Source organism: Podarcis gaigeae, assembly GCF_964106915.1.
Source record: "Podarcis gaigeae genome assembly, chromosome: 2".
Classification (NCBI taxonomy): Eukaryota; Metazoa; Chordata; class Lepidosauria; order Squamata; family Lacertidae; genus Podarcis; species Podarcis gaigeae.
Window position 1 is genome coordinate 1,927,709 of NC_139679.1, and position 19,644 is coordinate 1,947,352.

At 45.1% G+C, this 19,644-nt stretch overlaps 1 protein-coding gene across 4 annotated transcripts in view; it reads left to right on the forward strand.

Annotated features, from left to right (window-relative positions):
- Positions 1-253: 253 nt before the first annotated feature.
- HDAC7 (histone deacetylase 7) overlaps positions 254-19,644 on the forward strand; it is a 179,166-nt gene continuing 159,775 nt past the window's right edge. The window contains exons 1-2 of one of the 4 annotated variants that reach the window (XM_083729182.1): positions 257-934; positions 3,428-3,642. Coding sequence is in view for 2 of the 4 variants with exons in the window: in XM_083729180.1 (XP_083585306.1) it covers positions 916-934 (19 nt within the window). In the remaining 2 variants the exon portion in view is untranslated. Of the gene's footprint in view, positions 935-3,427; positions 3,643-19,644 lie in introns of all 4 variants that reach the window. The other 3 variants (XM_083729181.1, XM_083729180.1, XM_083729179.1) reach the window with 3 other exon arrangements.

Sequence of the window (19,644 nt, forward strand, 5' to 3'; positions counted from 1 at the left end):
TGACAAAAATCGCTCTGAGATTTTGAAGTTTGGTGGTGGGGACCTGCCTGGACCACAAACGTGTCCTTTGCACAAGTTTGGATTGGGCAGGGGTCCGTCTTGATGGGCTGTGCCACTTGGGAATCCTTTTTTCTTTCTCCTTCAACATATGTGTATGTGTTTTATTAGCTATAAACTCTCTCGGATTCCATGTACCACATTGGTAACATTACGGTTACACATTGCTAACATTTGACTCACAAGATCTTGGAAGGTTGGAAGTCGGGGAGAGAGAGAGAAAGGGAGACAGGAGGAGGGTGTGTCTGAAAAATGCTGTTCAGATTCTAATGCTCTCTTTCTCTTTCTCATTCCCCACGTCGCGGTTCTTAAAGAAACTATACCTCATTTTATTATTTTCACATTTATTATTTTAGAAAGCGGAGTGGGCTGCTGCATTGTTGTTCTCTGCCTTGTGTGTGACATGGTGCTTTTGAGAGGACATCTGCTGCCAAGGGAGGGGACCACAACAGCTTGGCTAACTTTTTTCTCTTCTGCAGGATCTCTCTCTCTCTGTCTCTCTGCCTCTTTTTCTCTCCGCCCCTTGTTCCCAGGGTAGAGTTGGCTGGCTGGTCTTTCTGAGTCTGATAAAGCATTTCCTTCCATTGTCATTCTATACGGCCTCTGGGCCTTTCTTTTCCCCAGCCCCTCCCCTTCTGCCTGCCTGCCCCTCTCTCCCCCCCCCCCCGCTCGCTCTCTCTCATTCTCTGTGAACCTCGGTAAATCTTGTGGTTTAAGAAAACTGCCTCCTTCTTAAAAAGGGAGAGAGAGAGAGAGAGAGAGAGAGAGAGAGAGAGAGAGAGAGAGAGAGAGAGAGAGAGAGAGTTATCTTCGAACGATGAGACGTTGCCTTCGAGGATTTTACTGAAAGCTCCCTGGATGCATGGACTCCACAGGGGTGAGTCGTGGAAGCTCACACAGGTTGCTTTATTTGCCTAAGAGAAGAAAACGGGAACAGGCAGCCTTGCGGGTAGCTGGCTGCTCTTGATGTTTTCTGTGCGTCTTGTCTTGTGACTTCCTACTTTTTCACATTAGGCAGACAGATGCGCCCAAAGGGTTGGTGGTGGAAACCACTAGCTGGTAAGCATGGCCTGACACTATGCTGCCCCTTGAACGTGGTGGGAGAGAAAGAACTCTGTGGCCTGGCTCCTGTGACAGGCCTGGCCATGCCATAGCTGCCTTCCACGCATGCCTTCGCAGCCAGACTCTGGATTTATGGATGTACATTCTTAAAACAAGTCAGCAGCGATTTCAGTCCCCTGCATGGATAAAATGGGCAAGGCACAGTATTGTCTAAGTTGTATTAACTGTTTGTTCAGCTAGCTTTTCTAGTCAGCATTGTCTGTTGTGGTAAATTGGCAGAGTTCTGAGTTACACAGAATGCTACTATTGGGAAGCATGGAAATTGAGTTAAATGCTTGGTGTTGTAACTGTTCCTTGAAGCACTGAATGCATTGCCCATTCCACCTGACTGAAAAGAAAGAGTTGCATGTGAAACGGTCCACGCCTTTAGGGTGAGTCTGGCGAATCTGTGGCCCTCCAGATGTTGCTGGACTACAACTTGCTGGGACTGATGGGAGTTGAAGGTTCTCGCCCTCTGCTTTAGTGAGCCAGCCTCTTTTGTGATTTACCCCTCTTTCAGTGGCACCCCAGCCTGCACAGGCAATGTGCTGCTGTTTTCCTCCTGGCCTTCTCTTCTTGCCCATCCTGAGTGTGAGCTGGAATGCTGTTGCAATGAGGATATCCTTCTGGAGACAAGGGGCAATCCTATCTAGAATTTAAAGGGGATGATAGCAAGGAAGGGAACTTTCAGGAGAGATCTTCAGGCTGGATGGAGGCAGGAAGTTAATAACTTTTAATGGGGCTATCTGTTTAGCCCATTTTAGTGTTGGCTAAGTTCTAAAATCTTCCTGGAAGTTTTAACTGTGTATTGACAAATGTATTTTTTTCTGACTGACGGTCGAATAAAAGGTTGATGAAGATGAATAACTTTTAAGTATGATCAATATGTAGCCTGGCCCTGGGCACAGAGGCTTGGCAGCTGAGGCACAGCAGCGGGTGGGTTTGTCTAATGGGCAAGTGGATGGAGGCAGCGGGTGAGGAGCCTGTTGGAGGCAGGCTCTGTTTGCCCTCCACATGGGCTCCACACATGCCCCTGGCACATGCCCCTAACCCAGCTGCCTAGTCCATGGGGGGGGCGCAATACTTGCCCCACCACAGGCGCTAGCAAACTACGCTGCGCCGCTGGCAGTAAGTCCAGCTAGGGTTGCAATCTATCCATTGAGTTCAAGGGGGCTTACTCACAAGAAACTGGGTGTACAATTGCCGCCTAATAGATCCAGAGCAGATCACTTTTTCCTCAGGGATGTGCTGTTTGCTCACTTTTGTTACCAGCTTCCTTCAAGAGCTTCTCATAGTTATTTGTTGCAATTGGCATGCATTGGGTTCAGGGTGTGATGTTTGGTACAAGGGTTTCAGACAGTGAGGCAAAAGCAGCAAAGCAGGGAGACTGAGGAAGCACAAGGACTTTTGTGAGTGGAACGAATTCTTAGGTTGCTTAGAAGCATGACTGTGTAAAAAAAAAGAAGAAGGAAAGGCATACATATTTACATTTCTGAGAGTGAGAGAGGAAGCATGGTTTGATGAGAATAAAGTTGCATCTGCACTGGCCAATTTAGCCAGTTCTGCTCTGGACTTGGCATTTGTGAACTGTACTAAAATAGACACACAGGTTAGGCCCCCCGCAGAATGGAGGCGGGCAAATGTTGTCCCCATCTTCAAAAAAAAAAAGGGGGGGGAGAAGACCCAGGTAACTACTGACCAGTGAGTTTAACATCGATACCAGGGAAGAACAGAGGGGGTTCTGAATCTGAATTCCATTTCTGAACATTTGAAAATGTTGTGTAAAAAATGGGTTTTAAATTTTTTTAATCAAATATTGTTGGTTAATAAAATATTCAACAACACTTTAGAAATTCAGTACTTTATATCTTTTACTTTTGAAAACATTTGAGTATTTTATATATTTTTTAAAATAAAATAAAAAAGTACCAGGATGGAAATGAGAATTAGGTGAACATAAATGGTTGTTTATTTGTTCCTAAATCTGATTGAAGTGTTGCTTGAGAATTTCCCCCCATTTATTCCAGTCCTCCTAAATGTGCAAGCACTGCACGGGGTGAATGTGGAAGAGCTTGTAGCAAGTGGCAATTTTACTCCTGTGTGCATGCAGCCACTCAGGGCCTCTCCCTTTTTGATGCAGTCATCATGATTTAGGCTCACAGTAATACCAGGGCAGTTATTCCTGATCCCACTTTCAATGCTGTTTGTGCACATGTTCCATAGCTTCCTGCTGAAATCCTGTCTCTCTTTTATATCCCAAATGCTCCAGGTTTATTTTTCTGCCCACTTTTGTTGTGCTATAGCACAAGAGTGTCCCTCTATATGACAATAATGCTGCAACATTGGGAAAGCATCTCTGAGCAACTAATAAAGCAGAACAATGTGTCCATTTGCCGATGCAGTGCAATTGCATCAGTGGCATGTTGTAGCAAAAAACACCAGTCTGGAGAGGCACACCTGCTCAGAGTGGGCAGAGCAGCAGTGGTAAATGTTGCCTTTTTGTCATTCCTACACACATTCACACATCCCTCTCCAGGCAAGCAGGATATTATTATGGGAGATCAATGATACATTCCAACCAGGCAAAAACATTCCACGATGGTGTGAGGCAGGGCCAGTAGCAGGTGGAGCTGGAAAGACGGTGTGGTCTTGACAGAGTCCTGAGGGCCAGATAGAGGGACTTGGAGGGGTGCATGTGGCCTCAGCCCAGAGGTTCCTTATCCCTATCCTACTGCATGGAATAGGTTTTCTTGCAGCTTGACTTTTTTTATAAATGCCGTTTGAAGTCTAGTCCTATCTATATCTATATGTTCTCAGAAGGCTCACTCTGCAGTGCAGTCCTGCACAACTCACTCAGAAGCGCATCCCATTGCATTCAATAGGACTTGCTTCTAAATAAACCTTAAGTTGCAATCATGTTAATTTCCCTGTAGGGAACGTTCAACTAGAATCACATTGCTAAACTCATCAAACTGTACATGGGACTGTGACCTAAATCATGGCTGACTCTTCATATTGCTTCATTTCTAGTTTTCTTAGGCTAAGGATTGTCTTGTGACTTGTGAGATACCCTGCAACCTGGGGGCAACGAGGCAAGAAGCCTGTGGCAACCAGTCGCTTTCCCTGCTAATGGAAAGGCCACAGCTCAGTGGTAGACCAAGCTCATTTTCTCCTGCTCTGGAGGGTAGGACCAATGGCTTCAAGTAACAAGAAAGGAGATTCCAGCTAACCATCAGGAATAACTTTCTGACAGTAAGAGCAGTTTGACAGTGGAATGGACTCCCTCAAGAGGTGGTGTACTCTTTTGGAGGTTCTTAAGCAGATGATGGATGGCCATCTGTTATGGATGAATCTCTAGTTGAGATTCCTGCTTGCAGGGGGTTGGAGTAGATGACCCTTCCAGCTCCAGAGTCCCACGATTCTATGATTCTCTCTGCTTTGCATTCAGGAACAGCCAAGTTCAGTCTCTGGCATCTACAGGTAGGGCTAGGACTGTCCCTGGAGAGCCTGTGCCAGTTGGTGAGGACACTCTGGCAGCTTCCTGTGTCCCCTAGGCGTCAACTGCAGCATGGGGTTTTTTGTTTTTGCTGCGGCAGGAACCTGAGCAGCTTTTCCTGCAGTCCTGGAAAATTCTTTGGGGATTGACATCCTAGAAAGGAAACTGGACAAAGGGAGGAGGATGTTTACTTCTTTCTTTGTGGTGCATTTCCTGGTGGGCTCCCTGGCTTGATCTTGCTTTGTCCTTGAAGGAGGAGATCTGAGGCCCAGTTAAGAGGAAAGCAGCCCTTAGCAGGAGAAAGAAAGCCATAGACAGAAGGCTACACATGAGACAGTGGGGTGGGGTGGGGTGGGGGCAGGGGCACTACCTGGCTGGTCCATTCTTATATATCCCATTGTTGTAGTGGATGGCTAGCTGAGAGGCAAATGTTGCATTACTCAAGGCATCTGGAGCTCATTGTTCAGGTCTGTATGCTCATAACAAAGGAATAGAACAGGGTTGGGGAACCTAAATGTGGCCCTTTGGAACTCTTTATCAGGCCCTTGGCACTCTCCCTAGGCTACACACCCTCCTCAGCCACATACCCTTACCAGCCTTTCTTCACACCCTCATCGAGTGCTGTGTCTTTGTACTCCATACCTGTCAAATGTCCCTATTTCCCCAGGACATTCATGGGATTTCAGAAGCCATCCCAGCTTCTGATTTCATCCAAGAATGCCCTGTTTTCTCTGCTCCAGCACTGCCACTGCCAAGCGGAGGAGGAGGAAGAGGAGGAGGAGGAGGAGGAGGAGGAGGTGGAGCCAGCACTTACGCTTAGCAGAGGAACTTTTGTAAAGCAGAACCCTTGTGTGCAAGGTGAGATGGGGCATTTCCCCACCAGAGCGGACATGTGCGCCGCTTATGCCGGCCCCTCTTTGCTGCTGCCAAAGCCACTGCTGCTGTTGTGGTGGTTTGAGGTGCAGTGCAAGTGGAGGAAGCAAGTGAAGAGGGAAGAGAATGAGCAGTTGCCAGGTAGGGGCTAAAGCAGGGTAGGCAGCCAGCTGATTCACGCATCTTTGGGTGTCGTGCTCCTGCCCAAGCCAGCCGGCACACCAGCTGACACTTGCCCCATTTTCTGCTGGAAAACATTGGAGGGTATGGCACTCTGATAATGCTTCTTGCTTGCCTGCCTTGGGGATAGAAAGGGGGGGGGGTGAGTTTGTGTGGCTCTACTGCAGATACTGCAGGCTACGGGCAGGTCTGCATCATACATGTAAAGTGCATGACTTTCCCCCAAAGAATCTTGGGATGTGTAGTTCCCGCCTCAAAGCTGCAATTTCCAGCATCCCTGGCGAAGTACAGCTCCCATAATCCTCTGGGGGAAAACCATGCACTTTAAATTTGGGTTGAATGTGCTTTCAATATATGTGTTGTTCTGTCCTCCAACTCCTATCATCCCTGACCTGGCTGGAGGCTGATGGAAATTGAAGTCCCTCAACATCTGGAGTGCCACAGCTGCAGGACCACACACCCCCCCTCCTTAAAGCCTCTCCATGATTCCACTGAGAAGAATGATGTCAACATGAGATGCCACGGTGGTGATGCATTGCTTTATTTTATTTTATTTTATTAAGAAGATTTATAAACAGCTTGCTCAGAAATATCTCCAAGTGGTTGACATATTTAATTATATATAAAGCAGGAGTAAAATAGACACAAACCAATTAAAAACAAATGTACATAAAATCATGTTAAAGAAAAAGGTGAAGTTAATAAATATCTAAAACAGATGTCTTAGGTGGATAGCTTTCAGCTATGTCTTGATCACCCTACTGTTTTCTGTATACTTCCTGTGTTTTCCTGACTAGGAAAACCTGTGGGTTCTCCAGATGTTGTTGGAATACAATTCCCATCATCCCTGACCATTGGCCATGCTGTAAAACATCTGGAGGGCATCAGTTTGGTGAAGGCTGTGTTAATTTTTTGTGATTTTCTTTTCAGTTTAGTAGGGCTGCCATACATCCAGATTTCCTGGACATTACCAGGATTTCAAAGGCAGAAATGACGCCCGGGGGGGGGGGGATTTCCGAAATGTGGCACTTAGGCAAGTCAATCGGATAATTGTGTTGGTGTTTTGGCATTTTTGTAAAAAAAGCTCAACAGCTTTCAGGGTGTCCTGGTTTTTTAGACATGTTTTTAACCAACTACGAATTCTGACTTTTAAACAAATTTGGCAGTTAGGCCATAGGCACAAGGACTCAGCTGAGTTGGGTTTCTTTTCTGGTCAGTTGACAATCCAAGCTGAGAAGCAGACTGCAAAGATGCAAAATAAATTAGATTTAAAAGGAAGAGGAGGAGGAGGAAGAGTTGTTAAACTGAATTTACTGTCTTCACAATCATGGACCCAAACTTATGTGAAGAAATGTGTCGCATGTCCAAGGGATCACACAGAATTTTCCAAGACTTCTAGGTAAAAACTCACTCATTCTCGTGGTTCTTTGGAGCACCCCCTTGAAGCAAAAGCAACGAAGAGTCATGACACCTTCCAGACTGCCAGATTTATCATGGACTTTCATGGACTTAATGCACCAGTGGAGTCGAGTCCAGTCCACAAAAACAACTTATGACACAATAAATCTATCTTAAAGGTGCCACAAGACTCCTGGTCACTTTTATTTACAGCAACAGGATAACAAGGCTGCCCCTCTGGAAGTGGTTACCCCTTGGAAGTATCCTGCTCTTTAATCTTCTCTCCTATCTCAGCTCCTGCAGCTGCTTGATTGTTTATGTTGCTCCTCTCTGAACTTCTGCCAGTTTATTTGCCTCTTGATAAAACAGTGCCCAGAACCAAATATTTATTGCAACCAAGCACTGACATAGAGCAATTTCCCCCCTCCCCTCTGATTATTCAGAATAAAAATGGAGTCCTTGAGAGCCTTGTGAAGTGGGGAGCATCACAATATCTGACGTTTAAAATGGAAGCAGAGATATAACTCCCTCTGATTTCAGCAAGAGTGATTCTTCATTGAAAAATAAGCGTAGAATAGCAGTAATTGGGTTCTGCAGAACCTGGGGGTCACATCTGGCATCACAAATTGAGCAAGAGCCATCTTGAACCGGAGTGTTTGTGGAAGGGATGGTGTGAGCTTCTTTAGGTAAGAATTGTTAAGTATAATTGATATAATTCGCACAGAAATGAAAATATATGTGCATTAATGATGGCCTAAAATTGAAAATGGCTAAATCTATATTGCAGAAGGTTTAACGTGGTTTTTCCATGGGGCTATATTAAAGCCAAGGAGAACAAAGCTCCTAAGTGGGTTAATGAATACCTGTGGATTGTTTTCTGTTACTCTAAACTTTTGTAATCTTAGATCATGTGATGAAGGTATTGAGTTGCAAGTCTCTACTTTGAAGGGAGTTGCCTTTGAGTCTTTGTCTCCCAAACTTCATGGAATGAGGATGTAAATGAAGAGAGAGTAAATAGTCTAAGGCAATGAAAGCTGGAATGCAGATTGTGGATAGAGAGGAACCTTTGTTTATAGGGCTGTTTGGATTATTTCATATTTTCTAAGATACTGAGCCTGTGCACAAGATATTGTATGGATAATTTTGGATGTATCATTTGATGTTCCTGTTTTATTTTGAAGAGTTCTGCTAGTAAAATTTGAGTAATATTTTCATGGGTCTCTAGACAATGCTTCATTGCCAGTTGTTGGTTTTGTTTTGTTTTTTTAAAAAATATTTTTCCAAAGTTTTAATACATACAAATTTTTATTACCTTCATCTATCTGGTGTGTCTTTACTCCACCCCCTCCCATCTCTCCATGGTTTCCCAATTCCTCCTTGTCCTGCTGCATATCATTCTTTGCCACCCTCTTTCACTCAGCTTAGTATCTAATTGTTTATCACTGCTGCTCACAGTTCAGGTCCTACTGGTAAATTTATCTCACACTTCTTCGAATACTCTACAAAGGGTTTCCATTCCTCCCTTAACAGTGCCTCCTCTTGATCCCTGCTTGTAATTCATGTACTAGTAACAGGGTCTTATTTTAAAGTCAACAAACGCAAAAGTAGTTTCATGTGAACCTGTTTGCTAAGGGTGAGTATTTTGTTATCCCTGGCTATAACCTGACACCTTGCCTCATGTCCCTTTCTATTGCCTGCTACAATGTGCAGTGGCAGCAAGGCATTTGGGAAGACCATGCCCCACTCCCTTTTCAGAGTGGCCCTCTGGCAAAACTAGTTGCTGACCAAGGTGCTGGTTATTTGGGTAGCTCAAAGAGAAAATTATTTTGTGATGTGGGTGTAAACCTATATACACACTTACCTGGGGCTTACTTCTGAGTTGGCGTGTATGTTGATCTGCTAGTGTGTTGTTTGCTTAGCAGTGCAACTTTGCTATGTTAACAAAGATGGGTAATGTCCAGATCTGGAAACATAATCAGAGAATTGTAGAATTGGAAGGCACCCCAAGGGGAGGGGTGTTATGGGTCTGTTTTGTTTTGTTCTTGTTTTTATTATACATTTTGTGTTTTTACTTTGTATTTTAATGCTGTGAATCACCCTGAGATTTTCAAAAGAAGGGCAGTATACAAATTTAATTAAAAAATAAAATAAAACAAATTGGTGGCCACCCAACCTTTGTTTGAAAACCACCAACGAATCATAGAATTATATAATGCTTTAGTTTCTTTTAAAGCTCAGAAAATAATTTTGAATTCCAGACAGTTCCCTCTTTCCCCAGGCTGGCTGGTTGGACTACATCTTCATCTAAGAATGGGAATCTTTTGTTTCATACAATCATAATAGGATTGTGTAGCTAATATGATATGTATTGATTGATAAAACAGCACTGACATAAAAGTGTTAAAGCCTTTGGCCTCATCTTTGCATGTAGCAGAATGAGATGGCAGAATCTTGAGGGGGCCAAGTGGACTGTACCACTTCAGACTTCAGGAGAGGGATTGCCATTTTGGAATGCTCCTTCACATTAATAAGAAAAAAATCCCTGCATGTTTTTTTAAAACAAAAAACCAAGAACTATAACTTTGGAGAGAGGTGCTCTAGCTGAGTTTGCTATGGTAGTTTTCTACTTGCAGGGAGAACCCCCCCCCCCCTTTTGAAAGCAGTAGTCTGAAAGTATTACATTCTGTCATCCACCTCAGTCATTTGCCATGTTATTACCACTTTTTCTGCTCCAAATATAGCTTAGACCCGTGCTTTTTTCTGGGGGGACACAGGGGTATGCATACCCCTAAACATTTTGTGAATCTAAGTTTGGCATAATTGAGGGGCAGTATTTCACTATGAGTAGGAAAATGAGAGTACTCCTAAATATTTTTTTTTAGAAAAAAGCACTGGCTTAGACTAATTCATTTTTCCCATCTGGAAAACAGCAAGTAGTCTCTCTGGGACAGCAGGGGTTGGGGCGGTTTTTTTGTTGAAATGAAAAGGGTTTGGCTGACTTATTGACTAGCACAGGGAATTAATGCTATACCCTTCTAGGATATAGCAGCCTCCCCCTCCCTTTTGATCCTTTGAATTAGGAACCCTGCTGCAGGCCTGGGTTAGGAGCTCTGCCAGTAGGTTGTAAAAAGCCTTGCAAACAAACCAGTTATGTCACCTAAAACTTGTATGGAACTTGAATTCAGAAGGTAAGCTTCATCAGATGACACAACAGAATGCAAGAATCAACCACAGGCTTAGCAAATTCCATGGACCATTCTTGGGGAGACCCTCGCCAAGCTTTATAAGCGCTTCAGGGGAGTGAAAGCAAACACCTCAATAGTTTTTCTGAATGTCACGAGTCTTCTGCCAGTAAGAAAACAGCTGTCTTGAAGTTCCTGGTACAGCACTTTTTTTTTGTTAATTACAATGAAGTCCTTCTGTATTCTATACTCGAAAGACAAGCAGCTGCATCTGTAACCACAAGAAGGCCAGGAGGTTAAGTGTCCAAATTCAGCTTCTCTATACGGAAGGCATGTGTCTCAACTTATTTTTTGCTTTCCAAAAATATTAAGCTGATAGCTTAACTTGGGTGTTACACAATGAGCTATTTATAAATGTATACATTTCTTATGTACATGCAGAGTTGGTACTGTGTTGGAGGCAGCTGAGGCTAACTGGTGTGGCAGTGGGAGCTGTGCCTGAAGTGGTGTGGCGGTGAAAACTGCTGAAGACTCCAGCCTGAGGTTGACCATAGGAAGCCCAAGAGCAAGGGTAGCCAACAGGGGGCCATCCAGTCATTTTTGACTACAACTCCAATCAGCCCCAGCTAGCATAGCCAATAATCAGGAATAATGGGAGCTGTAGTTCAACAACATTGTTGGCTATCCCTCCCCTAGAGAGGCTCAGAAGTGGTTTCTGATCATTTTTTTAAACTAGAAGTGCCAAGGATAGGTCCTTGGACCTTCTCCTGGCAAAGCATGTGCCCTGCCACTGAGCCCTCTCACTTCTCAGGTCTTTCTTTAAGAGCTACTTCTGCATAAGTAGAACCAGGTTATGGCGGAAAAGCATATGAAGCCACCACCTTGCTGAAGCGAAGCAGATCTGGGTCTGGTCAGTGACTGAATGGGTGTGACTGAAGCATATGCAAATAACTAACCGATCAACCCTGAACTGACCTTGGTCCACCAGGTTGACACCTTCCTAGTCAACAGACTTTCCTTCCCCCCTGTTCTTTTCGTAATCTTGCCCACTCCTCACAACCCCATCTTGCTTGTCTAACATGTGTAATAGCTTTTTTTCTGAGAAAAGCTCATAACTCCAGAGTCTTCTGTACAACTGCTCAAAGCCAGCATTAAAAAATAAATGCAAGCTAATAATAGCATTGGCAATTTATGCAAATGATCACTTGCAAATGAGGAGGTGGCTGCAGTTTGCTGGCACAATCTTAAAATAAACACACTAACGTTCTAAGCTCTGTACAAAAAAGGCTGGGGGAAGTGCCATTAATAAAAGTATTGAATGAGAGTACCAGGAGGGCTGTTGCACCCCACCCTGTCTTAGCAGCTAAAAACAAACAAACAAACAAACACTCTACACATTACAGTCAAAAAAGAAAAAAACAAGTCATGCATATAGAAAAGATTAATATGAACACCCACCCCACTCCCAGGATTCCAGTAAGCTTGAAGCATGCAGAATGTTGTGTCCAAGCAAGATCTCTAGTGGTGGAGCATATGCCTTGCATGCAGAACGTAGCCTTGTACTGAATTGGGCTGTTGGTCCATCTAGCTCAGAACTGACTACATTGACTGGCAGCAACTGTGTAGTTCAGAGTCCTACCTAGATGGGGAATTCAACCAGGACCTTCTGCCTGCAGAACAGGTGTCTGCCCCTGAGCTACATGACCCTTCCTTGGGGGGGACGGGACACGACCTGTTTGAAATTGCACTGCCACTTGCCAGTTAGTTCAGACAGCCGTGTGCAAGGGACCATTGGTCTGACTCTGTATAAGGAAGCTTCATCTTATCTGCCCCAGGGAACTCTAGGAATTATAGCTCTGCGCCTGAGGGCCAAGGGATTGCTGTGAGAGAGTTCTCAGCTTCCACAACCTAGACTCTCCAGGGTTCTTTGGTATAAGCCATGACAGTTAACATCACATACAATCATAGAATCACAGAATCATAGAAAATGTAGAGTTGGAAGGGATCCCGAGGCTCATCTAGTCCAACCCCCTGCAATGCAGGAAGCTCAACTAAAGCATCCATGACAGATGGCCATTCAGCCTCTGCTTAAAAACCTCCAAGGAAGGAGAATCCACCACCTCTCATGGGAGTCTGTTCCACTGCCAAACAGCTCTTACTGTTAGAAAGTTGTTTTTTTTTTAATGTTTAGTTGGAATCTCCTTTCTTGCAGCTTGAAGCTATTGCCTTGAGTCCTCCCCTCCAGAGCAGGAGAAAACAAGCATGCTCTCTCTTCCATGTGACAACCCTTAAGATATTTGAAGATGGCTATCGTATCTCCTCTCAGACCCCTCTTTTCCAGGCTAAGCATACTCAGCTCCTCCAAGCGCTTCTCATAAGGCTTGGTTTCCAGACCCTTGATCATCTTGGTTGCCCTTCTCTGCATACGTTGCAGCTTGTCAACATCCTTCTTAAATTGTGATACCCAGAACTGGACACAGTATTTCAGGTGTGGTCTGACGAAGGCAGAATAGAGTGGTACTTCCCTTGATCTGGAAACTATACTTTTGTTGATGCAGCATAGAATAGCATTAGCTTTTTTTGCTACTGCGTCACACTACTGACTCATGTGAAGCTTGTGGTCCACCAAGACCCCTAGATCCCCCATCTTATACTTGTGCAGCTTCTGCTGCTGCTGCTTGTGCAGAACCTTACATTTGTTCCTGTTGAAATTAATTTTGTTTGTGTCCAGTTTTCCAATCTGCTAAATTCATATTGAATCTGGATTCTGTCATTGGTAGTGTTAGCTATCCCTCCCAGTTTGGTATCATCAGGGGGTTGGACTAGACAATCCTCAGGGTCCGTTCCAACTCTACAGTTCTATGATTCCATAATTCTGTAATCTGCACATTTGATGAGTATCCCCTCAATTCCTTCATCCAAGTCATTTATAAAGATGATGAACAACAACGGGCCCAGGAGAGAACCCTGCAGCATCCCACTTGTCAATTTTCCCAGGATGACGAGGAACCATTAATGAGTCCTCTTTGGGTTTGGTCAGGCAACCAGCTACAAATCTACCTAACAGTTACCTCGTCCAGCCCACATTTTACCAGCTTTTCTGCAAGAATATCATGGGGGATTTTGTCAAAAGCCTTACTGAAAGCAAGAGACAGAAGCATTCCCCTGATCCACCAAGCTTGTAACTCTGTAAAGAGGAAAAGAAATGAGATTTGTCTGGCATGACTTGTTTTTAAGAACTGCATGCTGTTTTAGTAATCACATCATCCTTTTCTAATACCTTCCCTGGTATCAGTGTCAAGCTTACCAGTCGGTAGTTACTTGGGTCTTCTCCCCCCCCCTTTTGAAGTTGGGGTCAAAATTTGCCTGCTTTCAGTCTGCAGGGACCTCACCTATTCTCCAGGAATTCTCAGAGATCATAGACAAAGACTTTGAGATTACATCTGCAAAATGGGTGCAGCTCATCAAGCCCTGGAAATTCGAATTCATTTGAAGGACTACCTCTTTTCCTATCTTCGGTAAAAAGGGTCCCAAGTCAGTGCCAGCACATTCTTTGGGGGGGGGGGTGGAGAATGTAACTCAGCAATAGAGCATGGAACCAGGGGGGGAAAGTTGTGTGTGTGCTTTAAATGGCGTCAATTATTTTTATCAAATGGCTGTTGTTGTTTTTTAAAATGGAACCTTTGACCCTCCAGGTGTTACTGAACTACAGCTCCCATTAGCCTTAGAAAGTGTGGCCAGGGTTGATGGGAGTTACAGTTGAACCGTTGAGTGTGTGTGTGTGTGTGTGTGTGTGTGTGTGAAGGGGAGAAAGAAAAACTTTCAGAAGCCAGAAAAGAAAAACAAGGAGGAAGTGATCAGGAGGGAAGGAACTCTGATAGGATGGGATGCAAGGATTCAGTAGCGATTGTATGGATAGTACCCACTTGATCTTCACACACTTATCTGGGGTTGAGTGCCTGTATGACCACCAAGGCTGCCCTGGTGGTTTTGGTGCTGTAAGTCACCCTTTCCCAACTTGGCATCTCCTTAGATATTTTGCTGATGGGAGTTGTAATCCCAAACATCTGGAGGGGGCTGGGTTGGCGAAGGGGCTGTAAGATGAAGCAGCAGCAAAGAAAACAAACATGAAGGATTGTTCTCCTAACAGCACTACAAGCCTCCCTCCCTCCCTCGTTTCCCCAGCAGTGGTGTTGACCTGGGCTGCAAGTGAGTGCTGGAGAGACTTTTGTGGCCCTTTTTGTTTGTTTAATCAAAGCTATGCTTGTTTTCTGATTGGAGGCGTCAGATAGGGCTCCGTGCTCTACAAGCAGGAAACAGGGACTTCCTGTTCACTCTCCTCATTGCAGGAAGTAGGGGCTGTGCTGCGTGTTCATTTTTCAAACAAGCCCTCCCTTCCCTCTCCCCATTATTATTATGGGGGGGGAGAGTTTTCTATGTTTATGTGAGCATGTGTTGTTTTTATTTTCTCTTTCATCCACCGTGAACATGGTTTTGCATTGTCAGGCTCCCCAAGGGAATGATAACTGATGACGACAACCAAATAAGCATTTGCGAGTCTTGGAGGGGTCATAGCAACTATCCCCAAATATTTACCGTCCCTCTGGAAACCTCCAGCTGAGATTTATGCCTCTAGTAGACAAGAAAGGCAAGAGGTCTGGAGTTTGCAGAGGTCTCTCTCTCCACCACCTCTAGGCTTCTGCATATGCCAAAGAACAAGACAAACACGGGAAGTAAGCAACAGTATCTTTCATTTGACCCACTAAGAGGAAGATGTCAAGATTCTCCAGGGATTATTATCACAGGGTTGGGGAACCTGTGACCCTCCAGATGTTCCTGGTGGACTGCAGCTCTCATCATCCTTGACTGTTGGCCAAGTTGGCTGGTGAGCACTGATGGGAGTTGGGAGCCCAGGAGCATTTGGAGGGCCACGGGTCCCCATCCCTGACCTACAAAGTGCACTCAAAACCGCAAATGAGGCTTGTGGTACCTTAATGACTAAGAAACATATTATAGCATGAGCTTTCATCAGATGCAGGAAGAAGTGGACTCTGTTCCATGAAAGCTTATTGTAATGGTTCTAGGGGTTCCTCGTGTGTAAGTTGCCGCCACTCCTGGCTAGGTTGCCTGGTTGAACCCTTTCTGTCTGGACAGCCTTTCACTTTGTGGTTGTCTCAGTTGCTGGCAGAATCCGTCAGTGGGCGTTTCTTGAACTTCTTCCAGCAAAGAAGTTCTTTGACGCCAAGTCTCCTCCTACTCTCCCTGCACGGAAGTCTTCTGTGCAGGGAGGGTGTGGGCAGCGGAGTACCCGTGCTCTCCCCACTGGTCTCCGGCGAGAAGTCCTGGAGCCTCCTCCCTGATTCCCCCATCTGCCCCCCTTCTCCACTGGTGTTACGCTGATTTCCTTCCCCAGCAGATGGGCTGCCTCTCTCCCTACTGGGACCCTTTCCGGCATCCCTCTGGAGCCTTCCCTCTGCCTCTGGCTCCGATGGCAGTTCCCTGACACTTATATGCCGCAATCGGTTTGTTAATCTTTAAAGGTCTCTTTGCTGAAGTAGACTAGCATCTTCCCTCTGGAGAAAAACTTACAGTCAAGGGGATGTGTAGATGCTGAATGTAGAATTCAGCTTTATGGAAATCTCAACTTTCTTTTTGAGAAGCACATTTCTAAGCCTTCTGGCTACAAAGTTACGCTTAAAAGCTCAAAAGCTAAATAGAGCCTCCATGTTTAGGGATGTACCTAGGGGTTGGCTGCATTAGCCCCTGTCAAAGGCACAAGACCAGGGGGGTGGAAAAATCTTGCCTCTGACTTGGAGTGGCTAGGAGCCGACAAAGGCCACAAAAAGCAAACTTTTTGAGTTTCTTGTCCATGGTCCCTCCTGGCTTTGGAGGCGCCGATACAGCTCCTTGCCACGGGTGCAAGGGAGCCTAGGTATGTCTTTTTGGGGTGGCTGTGTTCTTCAGAATAGAATCATAGAATCATAGAATCATAGAGTTGGAAGAGACCACAAGGGCCATCGAGTCCAACCCCCTGCCAAGCAGGAAACACCATCAGAGCACTCCTGACATATGGTTGTCAAGCCTCTGCTTAAAGACCTCCAAAGAAAGAGACTCCACCACACTCCTTGGCAGCAAATTCCACTGTCGAACAACTCTTACTGTCAGGAAGTTCTTCCTAATGTTTAGGTGGAATCTTCTTTCTTGTAGTTTGGATCCATTGCTCCGTGTCTGCTTCTCTGGAGCAGCAGAAAACAACCTTTCTCCCTCCTCTATGTGACATCCTTTTATATATTTGAACATGGCTATCATATCACCCCTTAACCTCCTCTTCTGACCAGAGCAGAATACAGTGGCACTATTACTTCCCTTGATCTAGATGCTATACTCCTATTGATGCAGCCCAGAATTGCATTGGCTTTTTTAGCTGCCGCGTCACACTGTTGGCTCATGTCAAGTTTGTGGTCAACCAAGACTCCTAGATCCTTTTCACATGTACTGCTCTCAAGCCAGGTGTCACCCATCTCGTATTTGTACCTCTCATTTTTTTTGCCCAAGTGCAATACTTTACATTTCTCCCTGTTAAAATTCATCTTGTTTGTTTTGGCCCAGTTCTCTAATCTGTCAAGGTCGTTTTGAAGTGTGATCCTGTCCTCTGGGGTGTTAGCCACCCCTCCCAGTTTGGTGTCATCTGCAAATTTGATCAGGATGCCCTTGAGTCCATCATTGATAAAGATGTTGAATAAGACCGGGCCCAAGACAGAACCCTGTGGCACCCCACTAGTCAATCTTCTCCAGGATGAAGAGGAACCATTGATGAGCACCCTTTGGGTTCGGTCAGTCAGCCAGTTACAAATCCACTGAGTGGTAGCATAGTCAAGACCGCATTTTACCAGCTTCTTTACAAGAATATCATGGGGCATACACGACAGGAGAGGATTGTTGTTGCTTTCAAGTAAGCTTCTCAGAAGTATCTGGCATACCCTCCAACGTGTCCCAGAGGAAAATCGGTACACACATTCTCGGGGCTGTGCTCCCACATGAGTCATGTGACTCTTGTGAGAGCATGCCCCCCAATGGAATGTCCTGCTTAAATTGGGACAGTTGAGGTTGGCCAGTACTGGGAACAGAATTCTGGGCTAGATGGCTCTTAGTTCTGATCCAGCAATCCTTGGACTAGGGGTAAGGAGTCAGTTTGTGTCAATAATGTTTCCTAGTGGGTGGAGCCGGGGTTTGAATACCCTCCACAGATTCTTGCCCCTCCCCACATGCAATAAAACCAGGACAAATTGTGCAAAACACAAAATATTGCACAATAAATTACACAAAATAAATGAAATTGTGCAAGCCTGCTTGCTTTGCTTGCTTTGTGCAGGCCACAAAATCCAGACTTTCTTGATTTTGGTGCCCTGGGTGCATAGTTGTTGTTGTTGTTGTTGTTATCATTGCAGATTTCACAAAGATTTCAGAATATAGTGCAAAACAGAGTCACTATGCAACTGTAGAAATAGTTTTTAGTGCCAGGGAGAGTCAAGTCCAGGAGATATGAGAGAGTACTTCTAAACATGTACAGAGTGCTTCCACTGAGTCACTTGAAGGGGGAAATGACATCTGTCTGGAGAGTTCAGACTAAATATAATTGTTGTCTGATATGGGAACCCAGGTCAGTGTGAAATCCCAGTGTGTGGTTTTAATTGTGGATATTGTGAGACTTTTGCATAACAATTGACATGTGCCTCTCCCATTGCCCAAACGTAGGGATGGTCATACTGTGTTTGAGCTCACTCAGAAACCTCCATCTGTGCTGTGCTGTAATGACTCCTTTGATCCTGCAAGCCATTACTTAGTGTTGCAGTCATCATGCATGCATGTTGCAAGTGAGGAGCAGGCATGTGTGAATGCCGCTTGTCCTTCAGAGGTATCACCAGCAAATTTATGGTGGAAAGGTACCATGGGTTCTGTTTGCATAAAAATCAAACCACCAAGGAAACATGATACATTTGCGGTACCTGTACATCAAAGTGCAACTGCTTAACACCGTCCACAAAAATGCTCGCCCACAAAAAACGTTTGCGTGTCTGGCTGCCCTTAGAATCCCCACATGAGTCATTTGTGGTCTAAAAAGTGGCGGCGGAGGGAGGGGGACACACACATCAATTTTTAATATGTTTTCCTTTCTGGTCGCTTCTAGGTAAATTTTACTCACTACAGGCAATCAGGTGAATGGTTACTTAAAAGTCTGTGCTATGTTTCTTCTTAAACCAGCCAGCAGGACTATCAGTTGTAGTTCAGCAGGGTCTGGGGGGCAGAAGAGGTTTCCCACACCTGGTTTGACCCTTCCAAGGGACACTCTTCTGCTTTCCAACTTTTGGTGGTGGTCAGCCCAGCAGCAATGGGGAGGGTTTTCTCCCCCTCCCTTTCTGTGTGGGCAGAGTTGGGGCTGGGGAGTTTCCTGCCATTCTACTGGGGATTGAAGCCCCAAGATCCAACCCAAGACCTTTTTATTTTTTCCCTTCTGCATGAAGGGGGTGATCCTGGGGCAAGATGCACCAGAGCCAAACTTGGGTTTCTAAAGCAGATTCCGCTGACTCGCTGTAATCACCATGAGTCATGAAACTTGAGACCCTTTTGCATCACCCTTGCTCTGAATTGTTTAAACCTGCCCCATTCGGAGCCGGAGTGATTTTTTTGCCTGAGCAGGTTACACAGCTGGGGCTTCCTCGCCTTCAGGCTGTCCAAAGAAAATATCTATTGGGTTGCGTTTCGGCTGACCACATTCTCTCTCGCTTCTGAGGTGACTTCCACTCCTAGGCACCAGTTCTCTCTGGTGGCTGCCTTTTGGCAACATCACTAATGGTTGCTATGGGGAGCCATGATGGTTCAGAAACATGACCCAGCCTATGGTTTCATTCCACAAACGTACATAAAGGTGTGAGGGGGTAGGGGATGGTTTTCATAGTACATTTTGTGATGGAGCAGCATAGCTAAGCTGGGGCACACTGGGGTTTAGCTCAGGATTGCAGGAAACCAGGACTCACCCATGGAATCTGTGAAGCAATTATTCCTAGAAAGCCTCTGAGCATGCAAAGTGTGCTTTCCCTTTAGTGCTGAGTACATAGGGATATGTACTCAGGAGTGCCTGGCGTGCTCTGGTCCATGGGGTCACGAAGAGTCGGACACGACTAAACGACTAAACAACAACAACATAGGGATGGACTTCCTTTTGCTTAATTTCAATTCAACTAAGAATACTAAAGTATTCCCCCTCAAAAAAAAAAAAAAGGAAAACAACTTGTCCGTCCACCCCTGTCATCCCCACTGCCTGAACACATTCTTAAAATACAGATGCTATTGTACTTG